Source organism: Temnothorax curvispinosus, unplaced genomic scaffold, assembly GCF_003070985.1.
Source record: "Temnothorax curvispinosus isolate PA1 unplaced genomic scaffold, ASM307098v1 QBEX01007796.1, whole genome shotgun sequence".
In the NCBI taxonomy this organism is placed as follows: domain Eukaryota; kingdom Metazoa; phylum Arthropoda; class Insecta; order Hymenoptera; family Formicidae; genus Temnothorax; species Temnothorax curvispinosus.
Window position 1 is genome coordinate 18,432 of NW_020217576.1, and position 15,795 is coordinate 34,226.

General features: G+C 36.8%; 5 protein-coding genes across 13 annotated transcripts; 1 reads left to right on the top strand and 4 right to left on the bottom strand.

Moving 5' to 3' along the window:
* Positions 1-6: 6 nt before the first annotated feature.
* LOC112457521 (survival motor neuron protein) lies at positions 7-2,478 on the bottom strand. 7 transcript variants are annotated; one of them, XM_025020654.1, is made up of 7 exons: positions 2,325-2,478; positions 2,144-2,189; positions 1,576-1,752; positions 1,396-1,510; positions 846-1,140; positions 696-766; positions 7-127 (listed from the first exon to the last, which is right to left on the bottom strand). In XM_025020654.1, exons 1-7 carry the CDS (start codon positions 2,456-2,458, stop codon positions 105-107), a joined length of 861 nt encoding a protein of 286 aa, XP_024876422.1. In that variant the 5' UTR covers positions 2,459-2,478; the 3' UTR covers positions 7-104. The 7 variants fall into 7 exon arrangements, with proteins under 7 accessions (XP_024876422.1, XP_024876424.1, XP_024876420.1 ...); XM_025020656.1 differs by having other exon boundaries at positions 50-140; XM_025020652.1 differs by lacking the exon at positions 7-127 and adding an exon at positions 191-307 and having other exon boundaries at positions 2,325-2,476.
* A 323-nt stretch (positions 2,479-2,801) lies between these two features.
* On the bottom strand, positions 2,802-5,337 carry LOC112457516 (INO80 complex subunit B). Of its 2 annotated transcripts, none has more exons than XM_025020644.1 (7): positions 5,124-5,337; positions 4,815-4,990; positions 4,478-4,643; positions 3,904-4,120; positions 3,555-3,788; positions 3,261-3,433; positions 2,802-3,168 (listed from the first exon to the last, which is right to left on the bottom strand). In XM_025020644.1, exons 2-7 carry the CDS (start codon positions 4,816-4,818, stop codon positions 3,036-3,038), a joined length of 927 nt encoding a protein of 308 aa, XP_024876412.1. In that variant the 5' UTR covers positions 4,819-4,990; positions 5,124-5,337; the 3' UTR covers positions 2,802-3,035. The 2 variants fall into 2 exon arrangements, with proteins under 2 accessions (XP_024876412.1, XP_024876411.1); XM_025020643.1 differs by having other exon boundaries at positions 4,767-4,990.
* Positions 5,338-5,507: 170 nt separating this feature from the next.
* On the top strand, positions 5,508-9,131 carry LOC112457512 (THO complex subunit 5 homolog). The gene is made up of 11 exons (XM_025020637.1): positions 5,508-5,718; positions 6,053-6,190; positions 6,302-6,516; positions 6,617-6,692; positions 6,798-6,983; positions 7,062-7,194; positions 7,283-7,522; positions 7,748-7,850; positions 8,000-8,207; positions 8,406-8,703; positions 8,791-9,131. Exons 1-11 carry the CDS (start codon positions 5,620-5,622, stop codon positions 9,105-9,107), a joined length of 2,013 nt encoding a protein of 670 aa, XP_024876405.1. The 5' UTR covers positions 5,508-5,619; the 3' UTR covers positions 9,108-9,131.
* A 4-nt stretch (positions 9,132-9,135) lies between these two features.
* Positions 9,136-11,486, bottom strand: LOC112457514 (dynein regulatory complex subunit 2). Of its 2 annotated transcripts, none has more exons than XM_025020639.1 (6): positions 11,030-11,486; positions 10,700-10,952; positions 10,399-10,622; positions 9,927-10,319; positions 9,663-9,800; positions 9,136-9,601 (listed from the first exon to the last, which is right to left on the bottom strand). In XM_025020639.1, exons 1-6 carry the CDS (start codon positions 11,165-11,167, stop codon positions 9,407-9,409), a joined length of 1,341 nt encoding a protein of 446 aa, XP_024876407.1. In that variant the 5' UTR covers positions 11,168-11,486; the 3' UTR covers positions 9,136-9,406. The 2 variants fall into 2 exon arrangements, with proteins under 2 accessions (XP_024876407.1, XP_024876408.1); XM_025020640.1 differs by having other exon boundaries at positions 9,489-9,601; positions 9,659-9,800.
* Positions 11,487-11,492: 6 nt separating this feature from the next.
* LOC112457513 (switch-associated protein 70-like) lies at positions 11,493-15,686 on the bottom strand. Its single transcript, XM_025020638.1, has 9 exons — positions 15,089-15,686; positions 14,721-14,840; positions 14,083-14,286; positions 13,877-13,992; positions 13,672-13,795; positions 13,058-13,399; positions 12,751-12,952; positions 12,499-12,654; positions 11,493-12,288 (listed from the first exon to the last, which is right to left on the bottom strand). Exons 1-9 carry the CDS (start codon positions 15,185-15,187, stop codon positions 12,038-12,040), a joined length of 1,614 nt encoding a protein of 537 aa, XP_024876406.1. The 5' UTR covers positions 15,188-15,686; the 3' UTR covers positions 11,493-12,037.
* Between the last annotated feature and the right edge of the window lie 109 nt (positions 15,687-15,795).

Here is a 15,795-nt window from a genome sequence, read left to right on the forward strand (position 1 = left end):
TTATTAAAAAACGTATAAAGAAATTAATAGAAATTTAACAAATGGGATGAAAACACACACGTGTGTGTGTGTGTTTACTTCGCGAATGTTTTGTTAGTTTTTCATCATCCGAAGTAGATATCAGTATCTGCAATATAAATCTAACAATAAGAGATTTTATTGATTTCAAATTTGTTTATTAACACAATGCGTAAATTAAAATGTAAAAATTATATTTTGTGAAAAAATAATCATTTTCACCCAGACTATTGACAGTTTCTTTTCTTCTGCTGATTAATTTTAGCCTGCTTTAACCCATGATAATAACCTACATAAAAAAATTTGTATGATAAAATATTATACTAATAGACTTAATGTTTGGAAATATAAATGATACAAGAATGTGTGTGTGTGTGTGTGTGTGTATATATATATATATATTGTTAAAACGGTTTTAAAGTTGTTCTTTTATAATTGATATTTGATCAAACATATCTCTATTTTATTTTTGCTATTGCAACTTGATATTAATCAATTTTTAATGCTAAACCCACACACACACTCTCTCTTAATTAAAATTGAATTAAAATAAACGTTACTTAAAAATAAAATTAAAAATAATCCTTAGTAAGGTGATTTTCTTCTCATAAAAGATATCAAGGTATATTAAATTATGGAAAATGAGAGATTAATACTTGATGTATTCTAAAAATTACCTGTGTGGAATCCACTTAGATACCACGACATCAACATACTAGACAATGCATCTGCATCAGTTTCGGGCAACCTATAAATGGAAATCAATCATAGTTTATGACAAACAGAATTGTTGCTTATATCTCTAACAATAAGTTATTATCTCTTACTTAGCCATTAATGGTGGTAAGGGTGGTGCAGGTGGCATTGCGTCTATCGCTGGATTAAAATATTCAAGTCCAGGCATAAAATTATTTTTAAATGACCTAGGATCCTCCGTATCGCAATCCATTCTTTCGCCATTCCTTTGTTTGGAATTTTGCAGATTGGAATAGGTGGATGTGTCGGAATCGACTTCGTCATTAGCCTTTTGCGTTAACGCATCCTTATGCTGGGCAATTTGACTTTGCAATCCTTCAGATTCCAGAAGAGAATTTATCTCTACCTTTTCTGTATTCTGATATCCTGCGAATAATATAAATTATTGTTGTTATAAAAATTATCTCACTGAACATTATATATTAATTTAATTAACTTGCTAATTATTATATATATACATATAAATTTTTGTATAATCTAATTCATCTTAGTGATCGTTAGTATTAGTGTAATATACGTATGACACCGATTAATGGATCCTTAACTAAATGTTATTTAATATTGTAATTATGGCACACAAGAACATTGTGGAATAATATTATATTGATATAAAATAATTACCAACAAATTTCACCGTACACATGCCAGAATTTTGATGAATTTTTGATATAATGGCTTCGTATACTCGTCCATCTACAGAGTATACAGCACGGCATGGAGCACCAACGGTCCATTTCTACAATAGAGCAGCAGAAAGCAATAATTTTGTCTTTGATAAAATATAAGTATTATCATACGTACCTTGTGTGTTTTTGTGTGATTGGAGTATTTGGAATTCTGTAACTTTTGCTTTGTCTGCCGGTCCTGAGTATCCATGGCAATACGTTTTGCTACTTCCTCCTTGGCCAAATTTACAGCTCTATCGTATGCTTGTATCAACGCAGTATCATCCCAAACGTCTTCGTTCTCACTTTTCTGCTTAAGTTGTTAATACTTGCATAATTTTTGTTTATTATTTTCTTATATATCTAAGTTCTTATTAAACTCTTAAACTCAGTTCGTGTATAATATAATAATAATTCTACATCTTGGTTCTACATAACACATAACACATATAACTGTAAGAATTTGTCAATTAAGTTGACATTTCTATTCCATGTTCATGGTCATGGTCATATGTTCTTATAAAATCAGAGCCTCTTTTCATCTCTGGATATTTTTCAATTTTATTTTCATATTTTATTTTTGGCATTTAAATTTAAACAAAAATTCATATACTCAAAATGAAAATAAATGAGAATAAACGCAAAACGCAGAAATTAAAATAGGTTAATCGCGAATGCTCGTAAAAATAATATCTCTTACGTACATTTCCATTTCCCCTTATAAAAAGCACATTATTTTCCTCAGCCATCCTGTCACACAAGTAAGTAATCACAAATAAGCTCAACTTTAATGAAAACTTAACTCTCTCGTACATAAATATGTACATACAAACGTGCGTTATGCACTCAGGACACAACTCTCAACCTCGGATCACCTCGTCTCACCTCGGAATGCCTCGGATCAGATCATCAGATCCTGAACATTTCCGAACCGAATTGATTTGGAAGACCTCGCGCAGTAAAAGCAAAAAAGCTTGAAATTCAGGATTCGGAGCAGAGTGGCCAATGTTTGTTTGCATCTATACATATGTTCTTTTCATCATAAATATAATATCCTTGAAAATTTAATTTTTTCTGTTTTTTTTTTTTTAATTCCGACAGTCGATAAGTTATTTGACAGTCGGTAATTATTGACATCGCCGTATGATTATACCGATATCGGTTTTAAGAGGCAAAAATTTTAATTCACAGAAATTGACAGCTATCGGAAGATATTCGTGCTATATTGTCAAACAAGAGTCCATTTCTAAAATTTCAAGGCCAAAGATTAAAAAAAAAATGTTTATGTGTCACAAGAGTATTATATACATATATATAATATAACGCGAGATAAGAGGTAACAGCAGGTAACAGGCACAGATATAAAAATAAAAAAATTTCGCAAATCTTTATTTATAATAAATTCTTTTTCGTTATCTATATTAACATGTGCGTGGAGCAAATATATATGTGTATACAATTATACATATATACACAATACAATATATATTATACATATGTGTGTGTTTGTGTTCGCGCGCACAAGTTATGTATACAAATATTAAAACAAGCTTTTAGAATTTTGGAAAAAAAAATCTAGTGTCGTTTGCACATTATTTACCTGGTTACAAGAAGATTGGCTTTGTAACATTTTAAACTGCACAATGGTATTCCAGTTTTTGAACACGAATATTTTTTGGGATTTTTACATTGATTTACCCCGCAAAGTATTTGTTTTGGCGGACTTTTCCTAAAATATAGAATCAGAAATACAGAAATACAGAAATGTCGCGGCTCAAACGTTATTACAGAAAATAATGGTAAATAATAATTTTGTCGTACTCTTTGGCAGGAGAAAGTGGAAACGTTTCACCGGGTGGTAGAGATATAGAACTTCCTTCGATCGTTAAACGATACGTCACCAACGGTACTTGTCGTCTAGATAATCTTCCCTTGTGCAGAAAATTGGACGCTTTAGATTCTTGTTTCTTAAGCAACCTTTCCATTGTCTTTTTCTATAAAAGCACGTCAAAAAGGTTTCAATTCTATACACGTTGTCAATAGCAAAACAGATTGCTGTTCGTCATCTTTATCTATAAAACTTTCTTTCCACACACACATATAGTATATACAAACCTTATCCTTTTCTCTCTTTTCATCAGCGAGCTGTTTCCGTTTCAGAGACTTTAGAGCAGCCTTCTGTATAGCTTCCGCAGTCATGACTTTTTCTTTGTAACCGGTAGGTAACGACATGAGTTGTTCGACACCTGGATTCGGCTCCGTATCAGTTTTCCTTTCGAACATTGCTCTCTGTCGCGCTGTCATTAGCTTGGGATCCTTTGGCTTAATTTTTTTCAATTCGTCATCAACCTAAAATAAAACGCATGTCTTTATTTATTTAATTATTTCTTATTAGAGAGAGATGATATAACATCGAGCATGGGCAAGTGCAGAGATATGGAAATAATACTTGGGGGAAAACTACCTCTTCCAGTTTACCAGATTCGATAGCGTCGAGCCATCTTTCTTCCTCGCTGCTGGTTCCACTATCTTTGCCTTTATTACCTTTCGGAATTTTCTTCTTTGTAGTTGCTTTTGGAGACGGTGCGGTGCTTATTGCAGTTGCGTTCAAGCCGCCGCCGCCGCCGCCGCCGCCGCCGCTGCCGCCGCACGTCTTCAATACCTTTTCACGTTTATCCAAACTAGAAAATGGTATATAGTTATCCCCTCGTTACCCGATCACTACTGTACAGTCATCCTGCATATATCCGACATACATGTATAAGATCTATAGAGATATATGTATATTCTCAAAACTAAACGCGATATATATTGTTACGGCACGGGCAGATTATTAAAGAGAGAAAACTCTTTCTTTTCTTTTAAACCAAAGATGTCGATAAAGGCCATTATTTTGCCAAATTTGGGGCGACACACGTTTTTTGGCTAACTAAACTTGAAATTGAAACGCTATTAAACAGAACGTTGCTGAAGAGCTGAATACGTTCGATAATTTACAAAAAGGTCAGAGATAGAGAAACGTCACACAATACGCATACCTTCGTTCATCTTCCTTCTTCATTTTTATTCTAAAACTTTTCTTCCGGTCAGCGTCGGTTGAAATTTCTACAAAGGCGTCGCTATCGTCATGCATGAGCTTTTTCTTCTTGTGCTTTTTATGTTTGTGTTTCTTATGTCTTTTCTGCGGCGAGACATCGCTTGTATCTAACAAAATTCAATTCAATCGATTTAAACTAAGAATCTCAAAGTATATCATTAACGTGCACATTGTAATATTGACGCGTACGAAATTGATGTAAATACAAATAAAATTGGATACAGAATTACCCAAGTTCATTTCTTCTTCCGTACCCTCTCTCACGTCTCTCGGCTTACCCATTAGACGATTAGATGATTAGATGAAAGGAGAGAACAGCCAAGCGCGATTTACTCGACCAGATAACACGCTCGAGATTGGAGCAGTGGAGCTGCGTAGGATAAATATTTGTTGCAGAGACTTGTCAAGACTTGTTCGATCTGAGATCTGCTTGAGGAAATGTACTGGAATGTACCTAAACATGAAAACGATAATTAAAGGCGTTGTCGCAAGGCGATGACCGTTTTTTGGTCTTTGACTTTTGACTGTTTTGACACCTTGACGGTCTTTAGGGGGTTTTTATTGTCATATATGTACACAATACTTACATGTATCAGTGACAAAATATATATCGAATATTTTATCGGTCAATAATATATTTGTAGTATATTCTTGCTTCTCAAAAGGAATATTTCTTTTGCACGTAATATGATAGTTGCGGTCTTTGCGGACAATGCGGACTGCGGACAGTGCAGAATAATGAATAATAACAATTAATAACCTCAATTCGTGACATTGGTTACATTTTACATTTTACATCACTTCGTGACGCGTCGCTACTGTCGCCAGTAGGCTTGTTCGCGTTGCTTGAAATCACCAAACATTTTTGCACTTGAAATGAGATAAATATAATATTCGGCTGTTGGAGAGAGAGAAAGCGAAGATGCTGAGTGCAAAAAGTGCAAGCAACGCGAACAGACCCGGTGTCCTGTCGCTTATAAGTCGCTAATCGAACACGAGGAACACGAGAGATACGAGATACGAGTTGATTTTTATCTAAAAAAATATATATATTATTGATATATATTGACATAAACATAAAATATGGGTAAGGAGAACGAATCGGATAGTGCGAAAAAAAGAAGAAAGTCTGTAAATGCGAGCAGTGGAACAGCGTCGATGAAAGACGGAGATATGTATAAGGTACGAAAACGAAAAAAAATTTTTTTAATTACGGGAAATATTTAGATTTATGACGAAAATAGACTTAAAGAAGAAGTGTCTCTCTTTTAATTACCTTTTTTTCGCAATGCCGAACGATGATTTCTTGCACAAAAAAATAAAACATTTTTTGCTGACCGTGTATATCCTTGTCAACATCTTAGGTTAAGTTAGGTTAAATTATTAGTGAAATTAAACTAAATTACTAAATATATTATATATTTACTTCTTGCTGCTTGCTTCAAGTAAAACTAAAACAAGGAATTATTTTTTTCTGTTTCTGCCGCTGTCAACTTTTGTCTCGTCTCACAATCAGACAATAATCAGTTACGAAGAGAAGGAAGCTATCGAGAGATTGTCCGAGGATGATTCCGAATCCTTTTTGCTAACCTGCGACGATATTCGAGCAGCGATGACGAAAATAGCTAAATTGAAATCCAGTGGTGACTCAAACGTTCGTAACAGATATTTATTATTCTTCTTCTTATTACTATTATTAGTTGTTATTATTATTACTTTATTATGCCAAGTTGCTTTAAACTTATTATTGAAACAAATGCTTTAGATGAAAGATGAGATCCGCGAGCTGCAAATTCAAACGTCCCTGGCTTTTATAGAACTAAAGAAACTAAATCGCATGGAAAAGTTCCGTACAAAATCAGCACGCGACTCTCTAGTGGCTGCCAAGAGTAGCGTTGATAGCAGACACCTGCATTTACAGAATTTATTGTACGAAGTAATGCATTTGAAGAAGGAAGTTATTAAATGTCTTCAATTCAAGTAAATTTTTTCATCTTTATACAAAAGAATCTTTAGATTCTTCTCTTTTTAACGTTATCTTTTTAAACAAAATAAAATAATTTTGCTTCATTTGTTCTAGATCCAAAGATGAATTGATAGAACTTGTTTCAGAAGAGGAATTTTATAAAGAAGCTCCAGAAAGTATCTCACGACCTGTACGTATACGAAAGTTATACGGTAATAACTTGAGTATAAAATTCTATTTTTTTTTTTTTTGGGGCAACACACCTACCCACATACAAAACGGAAACATGTTTTAGGAAATAACAAAGAATAATCTTCATCAATTGAGACTGGCTCGTTTGGAATGGGAACTGACGCAACGAAAGCAACTGGCGGCATTGTGCGATGAATTGACAGAGAGTAAAAAGGCAGTAGCGTCCAGTATTGAAACGAAACAGACTCGTTTGGATAATCTCGCGCCACAATTGCGTTCTATATTGGAAGTGAGAAAATATACAAAATGTTTTATGACCTTATTAATGTTCTTATACACGTGGCAAACTTAATTTTCATATTCTCAGGCGAGCAAACCGTTACAAGAAAGTCTTGGATTGCCGTTGGACAAAATTCGCCAGGAGCATCAAAAGGCTTCATTGCTTGCATCACCGCTCTATGTATTGTATGCGAAGGCATCTGCTTACAGGGATGCTTATGGTATATAATTCATAAACGTTGTATATTTCTGTGACGGTTTTATGAGATAAAATTTCTTATAGCTGTTATTTTTGAAAATATCTTGTAGATAGTACATTGCTGGTCAGAGTGGAAGGTGACGAAGACGAAGCGAGACGCGCAAACAATCATGACGGTTTACAAGAGTCTGACTCGGATACTGAAAATCAATCGGAAAGTATCGTGGAAGAAATGCCCGTGCATAAGAAAAGACATCACAGATTATCCCGAGAAGCTAGGCAAGAAGAGAAACGGTCCAAACTATTGCAGCGACATCCGTTGCGCGTAAAAATAGTTATTACACTAAAAAGTGAGTTTTGGATAAAAAATCTATGGTCTTATGAGAAACGACGTGTTTAAAAAATATCCAAATTAAAGTGAAAGATGCAATAAAATTAAAGAATAAACTCATCATTTTATGTTTATTAATGTAGGTACTAATTAAATTTATGATTTAATTTTTTTTTAAATCTTGAGAGAGAGAGAGAGAGAGAGAGAGAGAGAGAGAATTTTGTTGCGAAATTAAACTTTTCAGGTGAAACAAGGCTGACGCTTCACTTTTATTACATGATACATTTGAAAGTTGTTACGGTAGAATCGAAACTCGAAACAGAAGATTTGGGAGGTATTAGTGCTGGGTATGTAAACGTGCTTCAACATTTATACATATAACTCTTGTTGACTTAATGTCAATTTTTAAAAATTGTATATATACAAATAGTTTTCTCTTGCTTTCTTTGGCTCGGCAAATTTGAGATAACTTTTTCAAGTCGTATTTAATTAATAGAGACATGCTGGTATCCGAATCGGTTCTTCGCGAATTGTACCCACGAGATTTAGGATTGGAAAGTCCGAATCCCGCCAATCAGTATCAACTGTCGCGACATAACTTGGGATCGTTTTCGTCTTTGGGACTAGGCGTTCCCTACAAATGGGCACAAAAGATGGCCGGCCTACATTTTGTCGCGTGCGACGTGAGCGAACAACAACAAAAGGTATATACACAGACTTGTAACATAAGTGTGAAAAACAGTTGATGATGACTAATTTCACTTATTGAAAGAAGTTGTAGTGGCTCCATTTTTGGCAACTAACAAAATTATGACGATTTGAGCAAATCTCAACCATCAATAGATGCGACTGGAGCAACGTATTCTAATTGAAATTCACCGCTTCATCATTTTTATTTGTAGCTTACGAGTCAAGAATTGGCACAAGATTGTGTGGAGAGTGTGTTAAAGGAAATTAAACGACGTATAAAAGCGAGGCTGGACCTATGTATGGAAATACGACAACTAGAATCTGGCAACTTGCCAATCTTTATTAGTACGACTGATCCCGTGCCGCAGAAAATCTCAACGTCGTTGCATCGATTTACGACCATGACCTGGAAAAGTTACTCGAATTACGTCGCTTCACCAGAATTTTATCAGCGGGGATTAGTGTTGTCCGTAGACATCTTTTACGAGGCTGTACTTCGTCGTGGCAGTAGTACGATTATTATATATCAACGTGTCTCTAACTTTAGATAAGTGATTCCTTCCTTCCACACACGTTTATATTTGATACATTTCTTAGGCGAACTCGTGGCCAGGATCGCTATCAAACCAGATTACCCAAAGATAGCACCGGTATTTAGCATAAGCGTTAGTCCAACGGTGCCAGCGTCTGCCGATATAATCAGAGACATCGAGAGGGAAGTCAACGTGATGTGGATCAAGTCCCCGACGTTGACGGCGCAAATACAACGGCTGAGAGCATGCTTCGACATCTATCTGGAGACTGAGAGTATGGCGCCGAAGGAAAAGATATTCTTCTATCCTGTGAGAGGACGGACTCGCGCTCGACCATACAAATATTTGTCGTTGGGAGGAGGCATATTCACTCATCGTTGAATAAATTATGTGAATGTGATCCAACGCATGTTCTTTTCTTGTCGATTCTCTGTAAGTTCTTATCCATAAATACTTGTGGATAAAAAAAACGTGAGATATAAGTAGGTACCGTTTCCTAAAATATCCTAATATTTTTAACTCTCGAAGATATTAAATTTAGTTTTGATTTTAAAAGATATCAAACTTTTTAATCTGATATGCATAGATATTTTCAATTACATTATTTTTAATTTGAGAGGCTTTATTTGTTGACTTTTCTCTTTTTTTTTTTCTCTTATCGGCATTTGAAGTAGATATATTTATACAGGAATAGACGTAAGTGATCGTGCGGCCGGAACTCTAGAAATAGTTAACAGATATGTGCGCAGGGTGTTTCTCAATTGTTTGTTCTCGAAAGACAGTTTGTCACACTCCTTTTTCATGAGGATATTGTCGGATTTAATGTAGTTAAACTGTTCCCAAAATTTGTCCAATTTGTCAAACGGTTCTGACATCTGTAATAAGTCTTATTTAAATACTGAAGATACATGTTTCGTATTTGATACATATACCTACGCAACTCGTGAAAGCCCTTCTGGAACCCGTATCGCGTAAAGTGTATTTTTGAACGGTCAGCGAGAACGGTTCCAAATTTGAACATATTGTCAGCAATGACAGTAACGTCGAGCCTTTTTCTGAAATCCTCTGCAGTTCCTGCAAATCAAAGAATATCCAAAATACTTTTTTTCCCCCTCCCCCCGGAAATTCAAACTTGACTTAATACTGTTTTAAATATTATCAGTCAAGTCAGGCAAAAGATTGATAACTTAATATTTTTACTTTTAGAACGCTAGCGCTAATAATAGTTAGTTTTTTCAGCTGAGTAGTGTCGAGCGCTTGATTCATGAAAAATATCTGTCTGAAACTTTGAGCTCTCTTCCTCATGTATACAATCCGATCGTTCAATTCCATTATACTCTGCTCCCTTTTCTGTGATAATGCGTGCGTGTCCTGCTTCAGACTTTTAATCGTGGTTTGTAATTGTGTTTGCAACTTTGGATATTGCGCCACGTCGACACGATGAGCGTCATCCTGTTCCATCAAGTAGTCGTACTGCTTTCTTTTATCTCCTGTATTTTTCTCGTATTCGATTATCGTTTCGTTAAGTTGTCGCCACAATTCCTCGACCTCATTGGAAACGTAATGCATCAAGCGCGACAAGGAGTCTTCCTTCTGAAAGATTTTTGATCACCAAAGAATTACTAACATTTATTTCATATATAAAACACAAAGATGAGAAACATATCCATACCAAGTATACGATGCTATATATATTAACGGCATTCTGGATTTTCGTTTGCGTCAATACATTTTCCATCTTCTTATCTTGGCCAAAAATTATGTTCTGCAACTGATGGCAGTGCTCTTGTAAATGTTTCCGTACTCTATTTAACTCATTTATCTCGTTCGAAACGATACGGGTACGTTCGCGTGCGAAGGACTCGTGCAGGTGGATGCATTTCTGCTTGTATCTTCCTATGTTACATTAATATAATATAATTAATAGTTGTGCGATAGTATAGATACTGTAGATTTACAAAGGCATGTGCTACCAATAGTCAGGTCCATCATTTGAATGTGGGCCTCTTGCAGTCTTCTGTGATCCATATCGGCTGCTTCTAGCTCACTATGTAAACGCTGTATCACGAGATCTTTCGCCTTCAACAGGCGATCGAAATTATTCCAAAGATATTCCACATCTTCGTCAAGTTCTTTACATTTTATTTGTCGTAGAATGTATCGCCATTGTTCATTGATCTTGGCAGTGTTTAATCGTGAAAACGCTTCCTCGTGTTTCAGCTTGTTCTACATTTCAAAATTGATTTGTTACAAAATTGTATTACATTATATACTTGTATTTTGTGTCGGATAGTAAAAGTTACCTTAGTAAAAGTTGCAATCAACTGTTGCTTACGTCGTTTAGCCTCTAGTTCCAATTCGGCACGGTGCTGTAGATAGCGAGCGCGTTCCTCGTCGCTCATGCGAGCCAATTTGCTTCCCTTTCCTTTCTTCTTCGGCATTTCTCGGCGAATAAACAATTTTATACCGTTGCAAATTTGTTCTTAACAAGTTACAAGTTTTCCTATTAGGAATATAGGGATAGCAAGGGTAAAACGTAAAACTGACCATATGGAGCGCGTGTGTTTAATCAATAACAGAAATCAACTTGGTATAACAGACATATACCTATATATACTACGTTTACGCGAGCGTTACTTCTGTAGTAACTTATGATAATTCCTCCGCGTAAACGGGGTTTTGTAGTAACGCTCGCGTAAACGTATATAGTGTTTGAAACATTATAAAAATTGCATCTGATTTCAATAAAATTCAATTCGACTCGAATAAAATATTACGAAATTTTTATTCATGTATGAAAACTTGGTCAATGTTATAAAATTTTACAAAAATATTTCCCCATCTGTTTGTTGGGCACATTTTACAATTCTGATTAACATGATTAATTATAAATTCGCGTTAAATATTTTCCTACTCTATGATAATACGCTCCGTGAGAAAAAATGTATATATTTATATGTGATATTTATATACATACGTTAGGTGGAAATTATATCTTGTCGTTTACAAGATAAAGATCACATTATTTTCGCGATAATAAGGAATGGAAATTCACGTATACAAAATTTGTACATGCAATACTAAATACTTTTTGGCTAAGATTGCGAATGAAGCAAGGCATCAAGAATCAAGGAACTATCGAATTCGAAGCTCGCATGGAATTTTTTCGTCGCGAAGATATAATATAGTTGCCCCGCAACGTACAATAGATTCTATAGGCTCTTTGTGCTATTCTATTTGGTGGAAGACTTAAATGCAAGTCGGGCGATAAACGCATCGATCTTTTAGCTGTCGTTGGTGCGCAGCGTATGTCATATATTTTTCTGCAATGTCTTAGGTCTGCTGTCGATTTTCTCTACGGACAACGGCCGCTCTTTCGTTGTGGGTATAAAGCTCTGAGTACGTCGGATCCTCTCACCTCCTCTCAGGGGACGCGTGACGATTTGTGCTTCTAGTAGAAGTTGAGCCTCTTCGGCGTGCTGCACCTTTTCGCGCGCAGCGCGCAACTCGGCATCCAATTGCTCCCTCTCCGCTTCTAGCTGCTGGAGTCGCAGTTCGGCATCTAAAAATTAATGTAGAAGAATAATGCAAAAGTAGAAATTTTCAAATAAAGATAACAGTTAAACATTATAAGAAAGAATCTAAGAAAGCTAAAAGAAAGAAACACACATGCGCCCGGTACATGTGTATGCAAATTTTATTACGTGATTGCGTTTATTAATATGATTAACAATTTAATGTTTAATTTTTTTATCTTCTGGATTTTATATACCTTGCAACTGTTGCTCGTTTTTTTTTTGCATCCGCTCAAATTCCATTCTTTTCATCTTCTCCATCTCCAGCAATTCTTGTTGCTCCTGCTGCAATCTCTCCAATTGTTCTCTCTTTTCCCATTCTTCGCGTAGTACTCTCGCTTGTAAATTTCGTACTGTAAATGCGTACATAGCGCGTATCTAAATTATACTACAATCTTACAAGAACATGGTGTGATAAAAATTAAATACGGTAGACACATTAATCTTACCTATTTCCTCGTCGCGTAGGGCCTGCTTTTCTTCTTGTAGCAGTAATTCTAGCTTCTGTTTAACATCTTCTAGTTGTTGAACCTTGGCACCTTCCTCCTTTGACAGAGTTTCCAATTTCCGAGCTTGGATCTCGGCGGCGATTCTAGCCTGCCTCTCGTGCTGTAGTTCCAGCTTGGTCTCTTCTTTTTCCTGTTTAGTAGCCTAGCAAGCAGCAATACGTTGTGAAATAAATTCCAAGTAAAATTGTTATCTGTTCTAATTAAAACATATATATTTTTCTGTTTCAATTTATTTGTTTCAATTTACTTGTCGCAAGGATCTTCTTTGATTGGCCAAACTTCTCTGATAGCCGATCTTCTCGCCCGAATGCTGAATGGCCGTTTGCAATGCCGCGAGCCACTGCAGTCTGCCTTTGTGATCCTCTGCCACTAGCTCGATGCATCTATGTTCGGGGGTGCTCAGCACGAATCTTCTATCGGGCTTTCCACCGTTTGTCAGCGTATCGGCCCAGCAATTTGCATTCAGCAGTATTAATCCGGACGGTTCTTTCTGTTGGGGATCTTTATAATACGTCAATTCACCAGGACGCAGCACAAACCAGAAGTACCGCAACGTTGGCAGCAGGAAGCCCTTTTTCATCAAGTAGCCCTGCAATAATGGTATAATTGTAAAAAAAAAGACGTATTGTTATTATGTAACGCGTGTAATGTGCGCTATGGCACCTCTTAAAACTATACAATATATATCTGTATATAAACGTAAGATCGCAACGTAGTGGTGTGTCGTAGCACACTACTACGGAAAGAGAGAGAGAGAGAGAGAGAGAGAGAGTCTGAATTGGACAGTCGAAATCACATTTTTTTATTTTTTTATTTTTTTTTTTCAATTTATTAGCAAAATTAAGCAAAACTTTGATTTACCTTTTTCACTACATTCTCTACGTAAATCTGGTGGAGATCATCGATCGCCTCTGTCAACGCTATAGTGTCCAAAGTATTACCGCCACTATACTTGGATTCCAAAACCGCCAGAAACGTGGAAAACCTTTCCGTGAAATTTTTCATAAACAAATAGCGTCTTTTACATTTCCTTGATCTTTGTGACAAGCTAGAAACGACAAGTTACCTAAATATCCCGATAGCCGCTGATAGAGCTGAGAAATCTGCCGCATCCCACTGCAGACCTAAGGATATTACTAGATGGGAAGCGATTCGCGCCACCTCGTCGCCATGCATTATTACCTGCGTCACAAAAGCGACACGTTGGATATATCGACGTGCAAACAAAAAGGACATTTGGATATAATTGTTTTATTATAATCATCCGCTAACCAGATAAGAATCTGTCATATCTGACTCTGTCTCGGCCAGCAGACAGTAAATTCTGAACAACTGGTAAACGCTGTGATCATCAAAGACCGGATGGGATCTCTCCAGGTACATCTTTTTACAAACCAACCAGCAAATCTCATCTATCCCGTTTTCCAAGCTCTTCAACGTTTGTACAGAAGTAGCGTCGGTTACAGAGGAGAACACCTGAAGCAATAATTCTCGCTATAGAATACACTGAATACAGCGAGGTGGACGCAGGAAGAGCAAAGCAAATGCTTTTGACCGAGGGTAGAGAGAGAGAAAACTTGGGAAAATATTCAGAGATACTTAACAAAACAGACATTTTGAAAATAAGAAAGTAAAGTAAAAACTTTTATACATCTATGAATATTCTTTTTTTTTTTTTTTTTTATTAAGTATTCTACTTTATCTCCATATTCAAGTATCTCCAAATGTTCAAGTATTTGCTAGAATTTGTAAATAATGAGCTTGTTGTGCCTGAACGTTTGAAAACGTTTTATTCGTGTATATAAAAAATTCTACTATTTCTCTCAACAATTAAGAAAATTGACATTTGCTTTTTCGTTCATTCAAACGCTCATGGCACAAGCGTCTTGCGCGAAAGAAGAAGACCTTACTTCTTTCTGTAAGTAATAGATGTACTGATCGAACGTTAAACTCTGAGTACTCCGGTAATGCTCCAGGCCTTTCTCCACGCCGTACAAGTCCATCATAGTACCAATGTTGGCTGTCAGGACCTATGAAAATTAAATATCAATATGGACAAATGTAAAAAAGAAGAGGAAAGAGAGAACTTTAATATGACTTTGCACGTCATATAAAACTGTCAATATTAATCAATATTAATTGTATTATTGATTAGAAATATAAAACGAGGTACGAGGATGTGACATGTGACCACGCTAGATGATTCGATGATTCGAGGGAGGCTATTCCGAACGGGCTTTCTTGGCGATTGCACGAGTTTCTCAAAAAGGGGTCTCACCTTTAACTTGGATTTGGCGACCGTGTTGGTGGCATCGGCCTGTAACGCGTGAAACGCATGCCAAATACTGTTGGTGAGATTCTTGAGCAGGTGGGCCATCGCGATCGCGATTCGCGATCGCCTGACTCGGCTCACTCGACGGCAACAGGTGTCCTCCGCAGTGTCCGCAATCCGCACTCCGCTAACCGCTCTCGTTCCTTCTGTCTTTTTCCGTCTACCTGACGACCCTGACGTAGGTATAGGTATCCTTCTGTATCAGTGTATCACTGTATCCTCGTGTCCGCGTCCGCATCCGCCTATCGCGCCTCGCCAATGACGCCAATCAGACAATGTTCGGCGAGCGCATAATATTTATCTTTCGTCTCTAAATGGCCGCGAATGGCGTGTCTCTTCCCTTCCCCGTTATCTCCGTCTCTCGCTTCGTTCCTCGTTCCCCGTTCTTCCCGAGCCCGAGTGACGAGACACGAGAGTCACGAGACATCTGTGCTCTCCTTGGATCTTGAATCTTTGGTCCTCCTGCTTCCTGGGCCTGGGCCCTGGCCGGCCCTGGGTCTGTTTCTTTTAGCTGCACTGGCTGCAACTTGGGCTGAACCGCTGCCACCGTGCCCCACCTCCTACCACTGCCACCGCTGACGGCTGACGGCTGAGGGCTGACTCAGCTCACTCAGCTGACTGCCTGACTGGTGCAATAGGTTAGAGTGAGACAA